Source organism: Seriola dumerili, unplaced genomic scaffold (assembly GCF_002260705.1).
Source record: "Seriola dumerili isolate Sdu_G_001 unplaced genomic scaffold, Sdu_1.0 BDQW01000513.1, whole genome shotgun sequence".
Taxonomy (NCBI): domain Eukaryota; kingdom Metazoa; phylum Chordata; class Actinopteri; order Carangiformes; family Carangidae; genus Seriola; species Seriola dumerili.
This window is the reverse complement of record NW_019174768.1, coordinates 943,373-958,349: the sequence shown is the minus strand read 5'-3', so window position 1 is coordinate 958,349 and position 14,977 is coordinate 943,373. Positions and strand designations below refer to the sequence as shown.

Genomic DNA, 14,977 nt, shown 5'->3' with positions numbered 1-14,977 from the left:
ATGGGTAACGCAGAGAGCATGGAGAGCCAGCTGGCTGTGATCCGGTCCAGAGCAGCTCCGGTTCGACTCCCGATGCCCGACCCAGCTGAGCTGGAGGAGAGATTCTCCATCGCACTGGTGAGTACACAATACAAATACACATACATGATACACAACACGATACACACACACGATACACAACACAAATACACACACGATACACACACATGATATACGCACATGAATGATTTAATCTATGTGATATACAGACTGATAAATACAAGCTGTCTACACAGTACCTAAAGGTCTCATGTGGAATTCATGGTTTGGTGGACTCTACTGTATCTGTCGGGAAAATGACTGACTGATACTAATACCAACAGAGTAGCAGGTTAAAACCAGGTCCAGGTCTCCAGTCTGCGATTGGTCTGAGATTCTGAGAATCAAGATCTGGTCTGGGTATGAATCCAGTGTGTTACTGCTGGTTCTGGCTGTTCTGATGAGCCTGCAGACCGGCAGAGCTCCTGGTATTCAAGGACTTCAGGTTGGCTTTTATGAGTTTTTCTGGTCTGTGTTGAGCCTCTTGGAGGTACCCAGAGTCTGTCTGGTCATCAATCTGAGCTGGGGGAGTTAAAGAACCACAGAGGATCTCTCTGATCTGCATCAACTATAAGATCCAGTAGAAATCCTCTGAGTTCTGTGATCCAAACGGACTGACTGCATGTCTGATAACATCTGTTTGGTTCCAGATATTCTGGTCTCTGACTCAGGGCTGAGGTTCACAGCCAACAGGAGTGTTGCTCAGTTGGAAGGTTTCTGCTCCTTCGTGTCTGTCAGAGACTATATAATCTGAAACAGTACTTATGTTCATTAGTCCGGTCTTTGGAGGTGGTCTTCAAGTTTGGTTTGAGGTTCAGGATATCACCTGTTAAACTTGGAGAATATTTCAGAAAATGTCAAAGGTCCATCTCTCCTGTCTGAAGTCCAGAGTTGATTGCACCAGGGTTCCTCATGTTGTAAGTGGAGGGTGGACAGGGTGTGGTACATCACGCCAGTAAGGGGTCCTGCTTTCCACCTCCCATTCATTCACAGACTGGTTACCGGACACACAGACCCGGGGCCTCATGTACAAAGCCTTGTGTAGAACTGATATTTAATCATATCGTATGCACCAAGCTGGAAAGATGTGTACGCAACAAAAGATGAATGAAACCGTGCACACACAGGATTCCATGCACATTTTCTTTTTACATCACAATCAACGTGAAATTGAGCACACATGTAGGAGACACTCCACCATCTGTCTGCCCTGAATTTAATATGTTATGTATAAATACATCTGGACATCCTGCCACACAGAGAAGTATGGAGTGATTTTATTCTGCACTCTGTGAGTGTAGCTGAGGCTGTTAATGCAGCTGGGTCCTGACATGTGATGCAACAAAATTAGGTTTTTTTCTTGTACATTATGGCTGTTCTCTTGATCTAAGTGACTAAAGTAGTTTATGGCTGTTTTTAGTTTATTTCATACATTTGAAATTAAGTAATGCACCTGAGAAAAGGGGAGACGATCCAAATCTTTTCCAACATTGCGCATTAGTTTATAGATGGAAGTAAATGACTCATATGGACAAATGGGCTCATCTGAAAACTCTGATTCTCAGAACTGTCAAAACTGTACCTGACCTCACCTGCTGCCCAGAAAAGTCAGAGTCAGATCCACTCAGGTCATTGTTCAGTTTGTATGATCTGCTGACATCCATGACTCCACATCCAAACACTAATGAGTCTTTAAGATAATAAGGGGTCATTGCTGACATTTCTTTTATTTCTCTTATTGCTTACGCTGAGTTAGAGTGTTGATGTTCATGAACACTTAGTGAGTGGTCCTCCCTCTTAAATAAAACTGTCGGCACAGAAACACGGTGGATGGTTCACAGTTGTTCTGGGTTAGAGTTAAGGTGGTTGAGTTGTTGGGTTGTATTAGGGAAAGGTATTTTGTGGATGTGCTGATGTAGTTTGTTTACGATGCACACAACATCTTTATAAAATGTATTTATGTGCCTCACAATGTGTTTTTCAGAATTCAATGAACTTGCCTCCTGATAAGGTGCGTTTGCTGCGTTCCTATGACAACGAGAAGAAGTGGGAGCTGATCTGTGATCAGGTAGGTAGTGTTAATAAAGTTAATGAGTTTGAATCTGTTCCTACCTGAATAAGCTGGACTTTTACTCCTTGATAGTCTGCAGAAAAACCAACACAAACACAGTTACACTTCATTTATATTTAAAGCATATTTCACTTTTACATCTATAAGGCAAGTAGAAGTGGAGCACTGACCCTCAGAGGGCCTTCAGTAATTTGGATAAAATTCTCTTAAAATGAAAAGTAATAAAGTAAATAAAAACATTGTTTTAATGTCAGAACTAAAACATTAATGCAGGTGTATACACACTTTAGACCACCTGCTACAGGGTGTTTGCAGACAGGTTAAATAGGTGTAAGACAGGTGTTATTGGTGGGCGGGGCTTCATATCAGATGTTATTCAAACATACTGTGTGTGTGTTTGATGTAGGAGAGGTTTCAGGTGAAGAACCCGCCACATACCTACATCCAGAAACTGAGAGGTTTCCTCGACCCGGCCGTCACACGCAAGGTGAGATGGGAAATGGAGTTTGTAGATGGCCTGTCCATTATTAACCTGTCTATCTCTCTCTCTACCTGTCTTTTTGATATTAACCTGTCTGCGTCTCTCTCTAACCTGTTTGTCAGTAATCTCTAATCTGTCTCTCTCTGACCTTTCTGTCTCTCTCTAACCAGTTTCTCTCTCTCTAACTTGTCTGTTTCTCTCCCTAACATCTCTGTTGCTCTTTCTACCTGTCTGTCTATTATTAACCTGTCTGTCTCTCTCTCTCTATCTGTCTGTCTGCAGAAATTCAGGAGAAGAGTTCAGGAGTCGACTCAGACACTCAGAGAGCTCGAAATTTCTCTTCGTACAAACCACATCGGGTATCTCTCTGACTACCTATCTCTCTCTCTAACCTGTCTGTCTCTCTCTTTAATACGTCTGCCTCACTCTAACCTGTCTGTCTCTCCCTGACCTTTCTGTCTCTCTCTAACCTGTCTGTCTCTCTCTCTCTAACCTGTCTTTCACTCTCTCTCTAACCTGTCTCTCTCTAACCTCTCTGTGTGTAGGTGGGTCAGAGAGTTCCTGAATGAGGAGAATCGAGGTCTGGACGTTCTGGTCGAGTATCTTTCCTTCGCGCAGTATGCCGTCACGTAAGTTTCTGTTTGAAAAACTGCAACACATTTAAAGGACGAACACATGTATGATGTGGTTCATGTGTTTTATGAACATGGAACAGGTTTCAGGTTAAATCAATCAGCTGATGGGTTAGGGTTAGTTAGGTTAGATTAATCTTCATGTAAATGTAGAAAACTGAATCCAGACTCAAACTGACGTGGCAGCAGATTATTCGTTATTTGGTAAAAATATAAATTTGACTTTTAGTACGACAACCCTCACTTTCACTTTCTGTAGGTTTGATACTGAAATGACAACAACATGCAATAACTCTGATCTTATATTTATATATATTGATGTATGTTTATGTGTGTGTAAACATTCAGGTTTGATGGAGAGCAGTCAGAGGCTGGAGGCGAGGTCTCGTCCATCGACTCTCCCTGGAGTCGGTCCATAGAGGATCTCCATGGCGACTGCAGCCTCCCCTCCCCATCATCCTCTGTCCCCCGAGCAGCTCGACACTCCATCAGGTAACAAATGAAGAAATGTGGAAACAGAAACACTCACCAGATAATCTTCACTCTGACCTCTTCCCATGTTCTCTCTGTTTGTAGTTCGACTCTGGTGACTCGGTCCAACACGCTACCGAGTCGTCGAACTCTGAAGAACTCACGACTCGTCTGCAAGAAGGACGACGTTCATGTTTGCATCATGTGTCTGAGAGCCATCATGAACTACCAGGTAACACACATTTAACATTATACTTGACAGCAATAAAATTACTCTGACCTAATTATCCTGAAGTAATCAATCTGAGACCCATCCAGAGAATTTAGCCCAGTGATGAGTTGATTCATTCACAGATTCTGAAGAGAACGACGATGATGATGTAAAATGTTAAAATTAAGATATTTATTCTGAACAGATCTTCTCGAGTGACTTTAGTATAGATTGAACACATGACATATTGAATATCTGAGTCATTACATGTCACTGATCTTCCTCTTCCTCAGTACGGTTTCAACATGGTGATGTCTCATCCTCACGCTGTCAACGAAATCGCCCTCAGCCTCAACAACAGGAACCCCAGGTCAGTATCACAACTACAGACACTAGGTATTAAATACTACATATAAAAAGGCAAACTACAACTGTATAGAATAACAACCCCACCCCCATCTCTCTATCCAAACCACCAACCCCCCCACACCATCATCAGGACGAAGGCTCTGGTGTTGGAGTTGTTGGCGGCAGTGTGTTTGGTCAGAGGAGGACACGAAATCATCCTGTCGGCCTTTGACAACTTCAAAACTGTAAACAACATTTAACCCTTGTACTGTAGTGGTTGATTGGTTGGTTGATTGATTGATTGATTGATTGATTGATTGATTGATTGATTGATTGATTGATTGATTGATTGATTGATTGATTGATTGACTGATTGATTTGTTCCAGGTGTGTTCAGAGTCGATGCGTTTTGAGAAGTTAATGGAACATTTTAAGAATGAAGATGACAACATCGACTTTTTGGTATGATGGATTCATATTATCTGACCTCTGTTTACGTAACTTCCTCTGCAACATTAAAAATTTAACTCTTCACTTGTTCATGTGAACATTACTGTTCATTACATGTCACCAGCTATAGTGTCATAATGATCCTCAACATGATCAAACTTGTTTTTTAACTTATTTTAACATGATGAATAAAAGTATAAGCTCCCAAGTCACTTCATTTGATTCAGCTTTAAACATAAACGTCACTTTATTTCACTTATATTATAATATATATATATATATATATATATGTTTAACTTATTAACTTTATCTTTCAAACCTTTAAGTTTTTTACTCCAACATAACTCACCTGTGCAGTTTAAGTGGGTAACAAGTTACATCATCAGGTTAATAAACTGGTTGTTAACGGACTATATCTTTTCTGTTGCTATGGTAACGGGGCAGGTGGCCTGTATGCAGTTCATTAACATTGTGGTTCATTCGGTGGAAGACATGAACTTCAGAGTCCATTTGCAGTATGACTTCACCAAACTCAACCTGGATGAACACCTGGAGGTAACACCGTGACATCATCGGCTCTCAGCCAATCACAGAAGAGCAAATATCTTCTATGACTCTGTACACACTAGAATGCAATTATGATCACATGATCAGCTATCAGCCAATCATATGACTTCTGTACAATAATCAAACCTGACTCCGTACTTTCAGGGTTATTGGACACAAAGAATTTAGCGTATCATACACTTTTAACCTGTATGTGTTCCTTTGTCCTCACCTGTCTCACCTCAGAGGCTGAAGCACACAGAGAGTGACAGGCTGCAGGTTCAGATTCAGGCATATCTCGACAACGTGTTCGATGTTGGCACACTGCTGGAGGACGCTGAGACCAAAACTGCTGCTCTGGAGAGAGTCGAGGAGCTGGAGGAGAGCTTGAGCACGGTGAGACAGACAAAGAAAGACAGACCGATACCTGTCTGTCTCTCAACTGTCCTCAGATGTCAGAGTGTCTGGTGGAGGAACAATGACAGGCAGATAGAAAGATTTAGAGACAGTCGTGTGTAAAGACAGACAGGTAGAGAAACAGGTGTATTACTGACCTGTCCCTGTCTCAACTGTCCACAGATGTCAGAGCGTCTCTTGGATGTGGAGAACGAAGCGATGCTGAAGATCGTTGAACTGGAGAAACAGCTGATGCAAACCAACAAGGAGCTGGACAACCTCCGGGTCAGTGCTGTTACCATGGAAACCACACAAACACTTAGTCACCGTGGTGACAGAAAATGTTGTATATGATGCTGATGACAAGATGGATGTACATTTCTGTTTCACCATCTGATCAGAAAAATGTTTCAATATGTCAGGCTGATACTTACCTAAAACCCCACCTGTTACCTGTACAGTCTGTTTAACACCTGTTACCTGTGCTGTAACATAGTGTACTGTCCCTTTAACACCTGTTACTTGTGCAGGAGGTGTATGCAAGTGCCAACACCCAGGTGCACACCTTGCGGCGGATGGTTCGAGAGAAGGACCAGACGATCCGGCGTCAGAGTCGTCTAGAGCGTCAGGCTCAGGAGGCCCAGCAGGCTGGAGGACCTGGAGCTCCTCAACCTCAGAGAGGGGAGGGGGATGGGGGGGTGGCTGACTCTGCCTCCCCCTCACCTCCACCTTGTCCTAACCTATCCCCCAGGTAAGGCCAGATATTTCCCAACAGGAGACATAAGATAAAGAAAGAATATTGGACTTAGATTCATCAGGTGGACACAAATACCGCTGCCCATAAATTATCATGTTGATCTGTAACTGCTGGATGTGAAGAAAAGAATTTAGTATGTAAATTTAAATTATAATGGACCAATGACAGAACCCTGAGGAACCACTAAAGTAATTATAAACACTATAAATGACATAGTGATGTTGTTCATTGTGTGCTGGATGAATAACTGTTCAATATAACCTATAAGTTATAATGTGTCCAATATGCTTTTCTTTGTCTGAAAGGTGTCAAAAATATATTTCAAAAAATTAATTAAAGCAGCTTCAACCTAGAACCAACCTTTCTTAGTATATACATGAAAAATATAAAGGGCCAATAATAGAACCCTGAGGAACCCCAGAACTAATTATTAATATAATGGGATGCTGTTGAATAAACAGAAAACAATTTGTTAAGATTTAAAACATATCTTAATCAGATAATAACATGTAAGAAGTGTTTACTGTTGTAAAGATCTGCCAATCAAAAAAAGAGTAATACAATTTTAAAGATCATATTTATTCTAACAAGACCTTTTAACTATAAATATGTGCTTTAAAAAATCAAAATAAGAGGAAAAAAAAAATGTAACTTCTGGTAATTTAGGTCAAAATCATAAAATGTCAGACATCCCGAAAAAAACAGCAGAGGGAATATAACAGCAACCAGTGACTCAGTGATTTGTTGTTGACCGGTTATTGATTTTGGCAGCCCTGAGACCGTAGCCTATCACAGCATGGGACCAGGGATGGGTGGAGCTCCAGGCATGCCGGCCCCACCCCCTCCGCCTCCTCCACCACCAATGCCAGGCACAGGTGGGTTTCAGCTCCACCAATCATAACACTCATCTGATTTAGATGTTTAATCAGAGAAAATAGCTGAAGGATAAATGTTCAGTACAAAAGAAACAAAGGTGTAAACAATTCCTGTTTTCTTTCTACTTCTCTTTGTCTTTAAAGTGTCCAACGGGCCATACCCTGCACCTCCACCCCCTGCTCCTCCTCCACCTCCCCCACCCCCTCCCCCCTGTCGGACGAGTGAGCTGTCGACCCTCCCCCCCATGTGGCACCCCCTCTTCCTGGGACAGGGGGGTCCCCTACAGTAATCTTTAACTCCGGACTCGCAGGTAAAACCAGATTAGTGTTTCACCAGCTCCATCTTATAAAATTAAATTTGTGACAAGATATTTTCATTTTATTTGGTTGTTGTTTCACTAACTTGTTGTTTTTCCTCATTTGCTGACAGAGGGGCCCCTCAAGTTATTCTGTAAGTTTACTGACATTTTGATATTAAACACCACTGTTGTCTAGCGCTGTTGCCTCACAGCAAGAAGGTTCCGGGTTCGAGTCCCGGCTCGGACGCGGGGTCTTTCTGTGTGGAGTTTGCATGTTCTCCCCGTGCTTGTGTGGGTTCTCTCCGGGTACTCCGGCTTCCTCCCACAGTCCAAAGGCATGCAAATGGGGACTAGGCTGATTGGTTACTCCAAATTGACCATAGGTATGAATGTGAGAGTGAATGGTTGTTTGTCTCTGTGTGCCCTGCGATGGACTGGCGACCTGTCCAGGGTGTACCCCGCCTCTCGCCCGAAAGGATGCTGGGATAGGCTCCAGTCCCCCCGCGACCCTACTAGAGGATAAGCGGTAGAAAATGAATGAATGAACACCACTGTTGTCACTGTTTCCCCTCCTCCATGACCTGGAAAATTCTTCCCACCAGCCTCCAGTTAATCATGTTAATGTTTGATCCTGTCTGTCGACCTGGAACAACCAGTAACCAGTGACGTTTGAGGTTTATACAAAGGCCAAGCAGATTTAAGTAGGTTTCATATGTGATTTCATATAAAGTCAAATAAAGTTAATAAGTTGATCAGGTACAAACTCTCCTAGGACACAAACTGAAGCAAATATGTGTTTGTCATAAACAGAGGAAAAAACAGATCTGAAATCAGTTGTAGCCTGAGCTGCCACACAAGGTCAGAGTTAATCTGTCCAGGTAGTTACAGGTAACACAAGATGAAAAAGAATAAATCAGAGAAAATTCAATTCACAAATCAGACTTTTACTTAATCCCAGTATAAGTCTGATTCCAAGTGTCCCTTCTCACTTGTCTCTTCTCCTCACCTGTCTCCCTGCTCACCTGTCCACCTGTCTCGTGCAGCGGTGAAGATAAAGAAGCCGATCCAGACCAAGTTCAGGATGCCGGTGTTGAACTGGGTCGCTCTGAAGCCAAGTCAGATTAATGGGACCGTCTTCAATGACATCGATGACGAGGCCATCCTGCAGGTAACACATACAACCAGGAGCTGGACACAGAGGACTGATTACCAGTGTCATTGTTTACCTGTCTCTCTGATTAACCATCTCTTTCTCAGGACCTGGACGTGGAGGAGTTTGAGGAGCTGTTTAAGACAAAGGCTCAGGGTCCAGCGGTGGACTTGACTCTGTCCAGACAGAAACTTCCTCAGAAAGCTCCATCCAAAGTTTCCCTGCTAGAGGCCAACAGAGCCAAGAACCTGGCCATCACCCTGAGGAAGGCCGGCCAGGGTTCAGAGGTCATCTGCCGAGCCATCCACATGTAGGTCAAAGTGCACCAGTAACTTTCCCACCAGTAAAACCTCAAATATCTCCAGTAAGACAACTGTACAGTGGTCAGAAGCAGGTAAAAGCGGAATCAGTGCAGCTGAATGTCGGCACCACATGACCAGGTATGGTAGTTCTGATCAGTTTCATGGGATTAAAAGGTGAGTAGTTCAACAATCAATAATCAGCTCCAGTCAGCAGCAGTCAGGCCAGCTCCTGCCCAGTATTGCCAACCAGAATCAGACCGGTATACAGCAGCTGATACTGTCAGGACTCCATCAGATGAGACCATTAGACAGGTGTGTTCAGGCTGTGATTACCTGCGAGTCCATTCACAGTTTTAATAGGAAGGTGTTTTGTGTTAGATCTAAATGATTCCCTGTAACTGAACAGCAGTCTGGTTGTTTGTGCAGCTTTGACCTGCGGACAGTCCGGGTTGACTTTGTGGAGTGTCTGATGCGTTTCCTGCCGACGGAGGCTGAAGTGAAGCTGCTACGGCAATATGAAAGGGACAGAAAACCTTTGGAGGCCCTAAGCGACGAAGACCGATTCATGATGCAGTTCAGTCGCATCGAAAGACTCAGTCAGCGCATGTCAATCATGACTTTCATGGGCAACTTCACTGACAATGTCCAGATGTTAACTCCGGTAAGACAAACAGGTGTTTAGACAGAAAACATTGTGCATGGTCACACTTCAAACACCTAGTTCAAAGCTCAGTTCACACTGATTAAAATGCACTAGTTTCTCACACACACACACTACTGTTTTTTTAATGAGTGATGAACTGTTCTTTTCCTCCAACCCATCCATACCTAGCACCTAACCACATCACCATACACTACTGTAGAGTCACAGATTACTTCTAAAAGCCAAGAAAACCAATGTATGTGTTTTACCACTGACACAATGTGTCATAAAGCAGGAGAAATCTAAACAGATTGGTTTGCAAATGTAATTCAGCTCTAGAGGAGCAGTTCAAAAACAAACTAGATTTCAGGCTCAACCACCATTACAGTCAGAGAGATGTGATTTCACTTCACTTACATTCACTTTGAAATGTTCAGTTCACTGTTCAGGAACGTGATCCATTAGTTCATGCACAGCACTGTCACAAAAATGTGTGGACAGACAGACAGGTGTGTTGACAGTGACCTGTCTCACTGTGTTCAAGTCAATTTTTATTTGTATAGCGCTAATTCACAACATAAGTTATCTCAAGGCAACCTGGTTTTTTTTTCGTGCCAGCAACTCCACGCCATCATCGCTGCCTCAGTTTCTATAAAATCGTCTCAGAAGCTCAAGAAGATCCTTGAGGTCAGTGTGAGCTTTACATGTCTGTATATATTCAGAATATGTATCTATATCACCTGATATGTGTCAGCATAAATTAATATACAGTGTATACAATCCTATTTTTATATAAATATATATAATGTTAATGTGAGTGAAATGGCATCTGATCTTGTTGTAGATCATCTTGGCTCTGGGAAACTACATGAACAGCAGTAAGAGAGGAGCCGTCTATGGATTCAAACTGCAGAGTTTAGACCTGGTAAGAGACACACATACACACACACACACACGACCAAAGACATGAGACTTAACCAAGCTCGAGTCAGACTCAGGCATTGACTGTGTCTCAATATGTCAGTGAGTGTCCTCACAACTCACGTAAGACACACGTGTGTTTTTAGCTCCTGGAGACGAAGTCGACTGACAGGAAACAGACGTTACTTCATTACATCGCCAACGTGGTGAGAGAGAAATATCCTGCAGTGTCTCCCTTCTATAACGAGCTTCACTACGTCGACAAGGCTGCTGCAGGTGAGTCTGTCAGCCAATCACAGCTCTGCAGATACATCACTTACCTGTCTGTTTACCTGTTCACCTGTGTATTTTAGTGAGCCTGGAGAACGTGCTGTGTGATGTGAAGGAGCTGCAGCGTGGCATGGAACTCACCTGGAGAGAGTTCAGTGTTCAACACAACGCGACGCTCAAAGACTTCATCAGCAGGAACGAATCACGACTCAGCAAACTGCAGGAGGATGCACGCATCGCACAGGTGAGACCACACATACATCATACAGGTGAGGATGCACATACCACACAGGTGATAACACACATTCAGGGTCCTGTTGATATCCAGACTGACACATTCAGGTTGGTAAAATAAAAACACTTCACTGAGAATCCTCCTGTTTCTAAGTTTCCTTCAGTATCACAGTGATACAGTGACAGTTGTCTGAACATCATGACACACTGCAGACAGGAGCTGATCACAGCTGATTCTGTTAACTACTACTTTGACTATTAACTTGTTTTTATCAGGCTTAGAGGTTCATCTATAAAACTGATAAAAAACACTCGTTAGTAGCAACAGTGACTCACGTTCTTCAGCGTTTAAATCATCCAACCTGCAGCAGGAGATGTAACATCAGGCTGCGTTCACACCATCAAACAGAACTGACAGCAGCCTGTTCAACACTGTAGTCCAGAAACTAGCCGACCGTTTAAACATAAGAGAGGAGAAATTATTTAACAGGACATCTAATTTTTTCTCTCATTTTCCATGACCGAAAACTGGTCAACTGTTTTCCAGGTTTTCAAGGATACATGTGAACCCTGATTATGTAAAAATTATAAACAACACTTATGTTCTGTTGTGATTTTTTTTAACTACAATTTTAAAGTCCTTAAAAACTAAATGGTTCTTCAAAAGTTAAAATAATAAACTAATAACAGAATATTTGCGTTTTTACTTTTGTGTAAGTGTTTTATCTTAAAATCTATTTAATAGAAATAACAACACAGACTATCTAAAGGAGTTTCGCGATGTATGAAATGTTTTCAACCCATTAAATCTGTAGAATATCCACACTGTCTACTAAACTAATGTTTTTATTGCCGTATAATTAAATTATCTTTCAGGCTGATGACATCACTGCTACAGTTGTCCAATCACAGCAGAAAGACTGTCATCAATAAAGTCTTTTCACAAGTTGTTTCTAATTTGTAAACCATAATTATAAATACTGCTATTCAAAAACTATTTAATTCAACCAGCTGGTCGACTGTGTTCAACGACACTGTACAACTTATATACACTGTAAAACAAACTGGATCGTTTCTTTTGTTTGGACTTTAGGACGCGTTTGAAGATGTGGTCAAGTTTTTCGGAGAGAGCTCTAAGACGATGCCACCATCCGTCTTCTTCCCCATCTTTGTTCGCTTCATTAAAGCATACAGGGTGAGTAAACACAACTCATCTCAGTCCTTCCCACAGCGACTGCAACAAACACAAATCATTTGTTGTGCGTTTGTTCAGCTGGCAGAGGAGGAGAACGAACAGAGGAGACGTCAGGAGCAGATGTTGTTGGAGAAACTGGAACAAGAGGAGCAGCAAGAGGAGGAGGAGACAAAGGTGAGACCTGCTGAAACACCTGAAGTTTAAATATTCACAGGTGCAGAGTCACATCATCATCTAAACAGTCTCCGATTGGTCTGAAGGCTGTGACTGTGCTGAGGTCATTCATGTAAAAAGCGGGACAGACGCGACGGGCTCATGAGTAAAATAATGCAATTTGTAAAGTGATTTTAAAGGTTGAACTTAATAGTCCCCCCCCCCCTCTCAGTCTCCTTCCCACAGGGGGAAGCGGCAGCAGCAGGAGCTGATCACAGAGCTGAGACGACGACAAGGAAAAGACAGCCGCCATGTTTATGAAGGGAAGGATGGAGCTATAGAGGACATTATCACAGGTAAACACTCCAGCCCAGGTAAACAGACACAAATCAGACCAAGTGTTCCCTGTCTGTCATGTGATTGGTTCTTTGTTTTTTTGGGTTTTTTTTTTCCTGCAGCTCTAAAGACCGTCCCTTTCACGGCTCGATCAGCCAAACGCAGTTCTCGTTTTTTCTGTGACCCCACCCACACCGAGGAGCACTACTGAGAAAGAGAGAAGGCCTGAGACCTTACATCAGAGAGAGAGAGACCATACGTTTTAAGTGACCATGTCTGAGGACAATGATGCGTCTTCTTCAGCTGGCCATGCCCACTTCTAATCAATGGGACCAATTAGCACTTTGAACATTTCTGATCGATCGATATGAACTGATGACATCGTGATTTGTATGTTATTTTATTGGTTTGTTTGTGCACGGACTGATGCCCAGACACCACCTGACCTCTGACCTTTGGATTTTTGTTTTCATGTGTGCTGCATGTACTTCGACCTGCAAGCTGTGTCACTTAAATCCATTAAAAAATTTGGCAACTGAAAGTTTGTTGACTGGCAAAAGTCGCCAGCTGGAGGAGCAGCACACGAAAACAAACCTCCTCAGTTCTGATCAACATATACACAACGACAACAGCAAGTGAAACACTCCAACCAAGTCACACCCTCTTCTTCAGCAGAACTCGATGACAATGGTCGAACACCACCTGACAAGGAAGATCATGTGGTACGACTGAAAGTCAGGCTACCTGGAACTGGTTCAAGGGTCAGGTAGTTCCAGATTCCAGACAATCTTGTCTACACATGATTAACCTCCACACTTATAGAAAGGACGTGCGAGGAGAAATGGGATTTTAAAGTGTGCCACAAACTGACTGTGGGCTGTTAAATGGTTTCTGTGGAGTGTGTGACCACAGGTGGCGCTGTAGAGCAGCATTCTGATCAGCTGGTGTTGTTGGAGATGGACACATATGTAATAATGACTAAAAGATTAAGACTGTAAGACTAAAAACTTTGAAGTTCTGCATCAGAGCACCAACCAACACACTCTGTGTCTTGGTTCTGGGTCAGCAGGTCTGTAGTTGTTCTGGGTTCCTTTAGTCTGTGTCTTCAAGTGGTTCTTGTACAGGGTTCTACTGCTTTCACTACATTGTGTTCTACTTTGTTCTACTGTATCTACTAGCCTTACCAGAGCCAGGGATACACAGAGTCTGGCAGCTCTCTGAACAGCTGGATTTATTAACAGTGTTATCATAAAGTGTTAGCTTCCACCATCACAGTATCACACTGGCCTTCAGAGCCCAAACTCTGTTTATCTGTGACTCTGCCTCTTTCCAGTCACCTGATCCTGACCTTGTCATTTCTAACTGCTGCACTAGAGCCACACCAGCAGGAGCTTCACAACACATTTAACCCATTTTCCTGCATACATGAAACTACGCACTACAGAAGGTCTTGACGTGCTAAATGTTTCCTGAAGTTCAGCTGTGAGCTGCAAATGTAGCATTACACTGAAGAGGGCGCTGTAGTACACTTTTAAATGACTGCCTAGTTGCCCAGTTTGTCTGTTGCCCCGTTAAGAATTACCTCCAACATGAACATTGAGTCTGAAGAAAGTAAACTGGACGTCCTCGTCAAGCACTGTGGTAACATGACGTCAGTCTGCTAGTGAGGCTCTGGTCAGGACAGACCTGTAAAAACCGGGATGTACATTGAGAAACCTATATGGACATAGACAGACCTGCACAGGACCTGGAGACACCTGGACAAGTCTTGGCTGACAGGAGCAAATCTGGACAAACATGGATAAAACCTGAAAAGATGGAAAAACATGGACGTAACTGTAGAAATAAGGACTTACCCAGGGCAAGAGGGTCGTGCCAGGACAAATGTGGAGACCATGACAGACCTGGAAAGATGTGGAAAATACATAAGAGATGTTGTCACATCTGGACAAAATGCACAGACCTGGACCAGTAGGAAAAAACCAAGACAAATCTGGACAGACCTGTCATGTCATCCTGCAGTATTTCTGTCTCCTGGTGTCCCTGTTTGGGTGTGGAGGGCAGTCCGGTCTGAAACTCAAAACAGTGACTAATGTGTCCGTGCTGCCCCCCCCCTCCTCCCCCACCACCACCACCACCACTTCATTTCATACCTTCG

The 14,977-nt window shown here is 42.9% G+C and overlaps 1 protein-coding gene across 1 annotated transcript; it reads left to right on the top strand.

Annotated features, from left to right (window-relative positions):
* LOC111235541 (formin-like protein 2) lies at positions 1-14,920 on the top strand. The gene is given in 28 exon segments (XM_022764010.1): positions 1-117; positions 2,063-2,146; positions 2,556-2,636; positions 2,913-2,989; positions 3,176-3,259; positions 3,611-3,754; positions 3,839-3,965; positions 4,238-4,314; positions 4,444-4,537; positions 4,680-4,754; positions 5,187-5,297; positions 5,535-5,684; positions 5,868-5,969; positions 6,215-6,435; positions 7,213-7,316; positions 7,461-7,562; positions 7,565-7,627; positions 8,659-8,783; positions 8,873-9,075; positions 9,494-9,728; positions 10,329-10,397; positions 10,555-10,635; positions 10,778-10,907; positions 10,985-11,145; positions 12,229-12,330; positions 12,409-12,504; positions 12,716-12,839; positions 12,942-14,920. Coding segments are annotated over 28 exon segments (3,228 nt in total). The 3' UTR covers positions 13,031-14,920.
* The last annotated feature ends 57 nt before the right edge of the window (positions 14,921-14,977 follow it).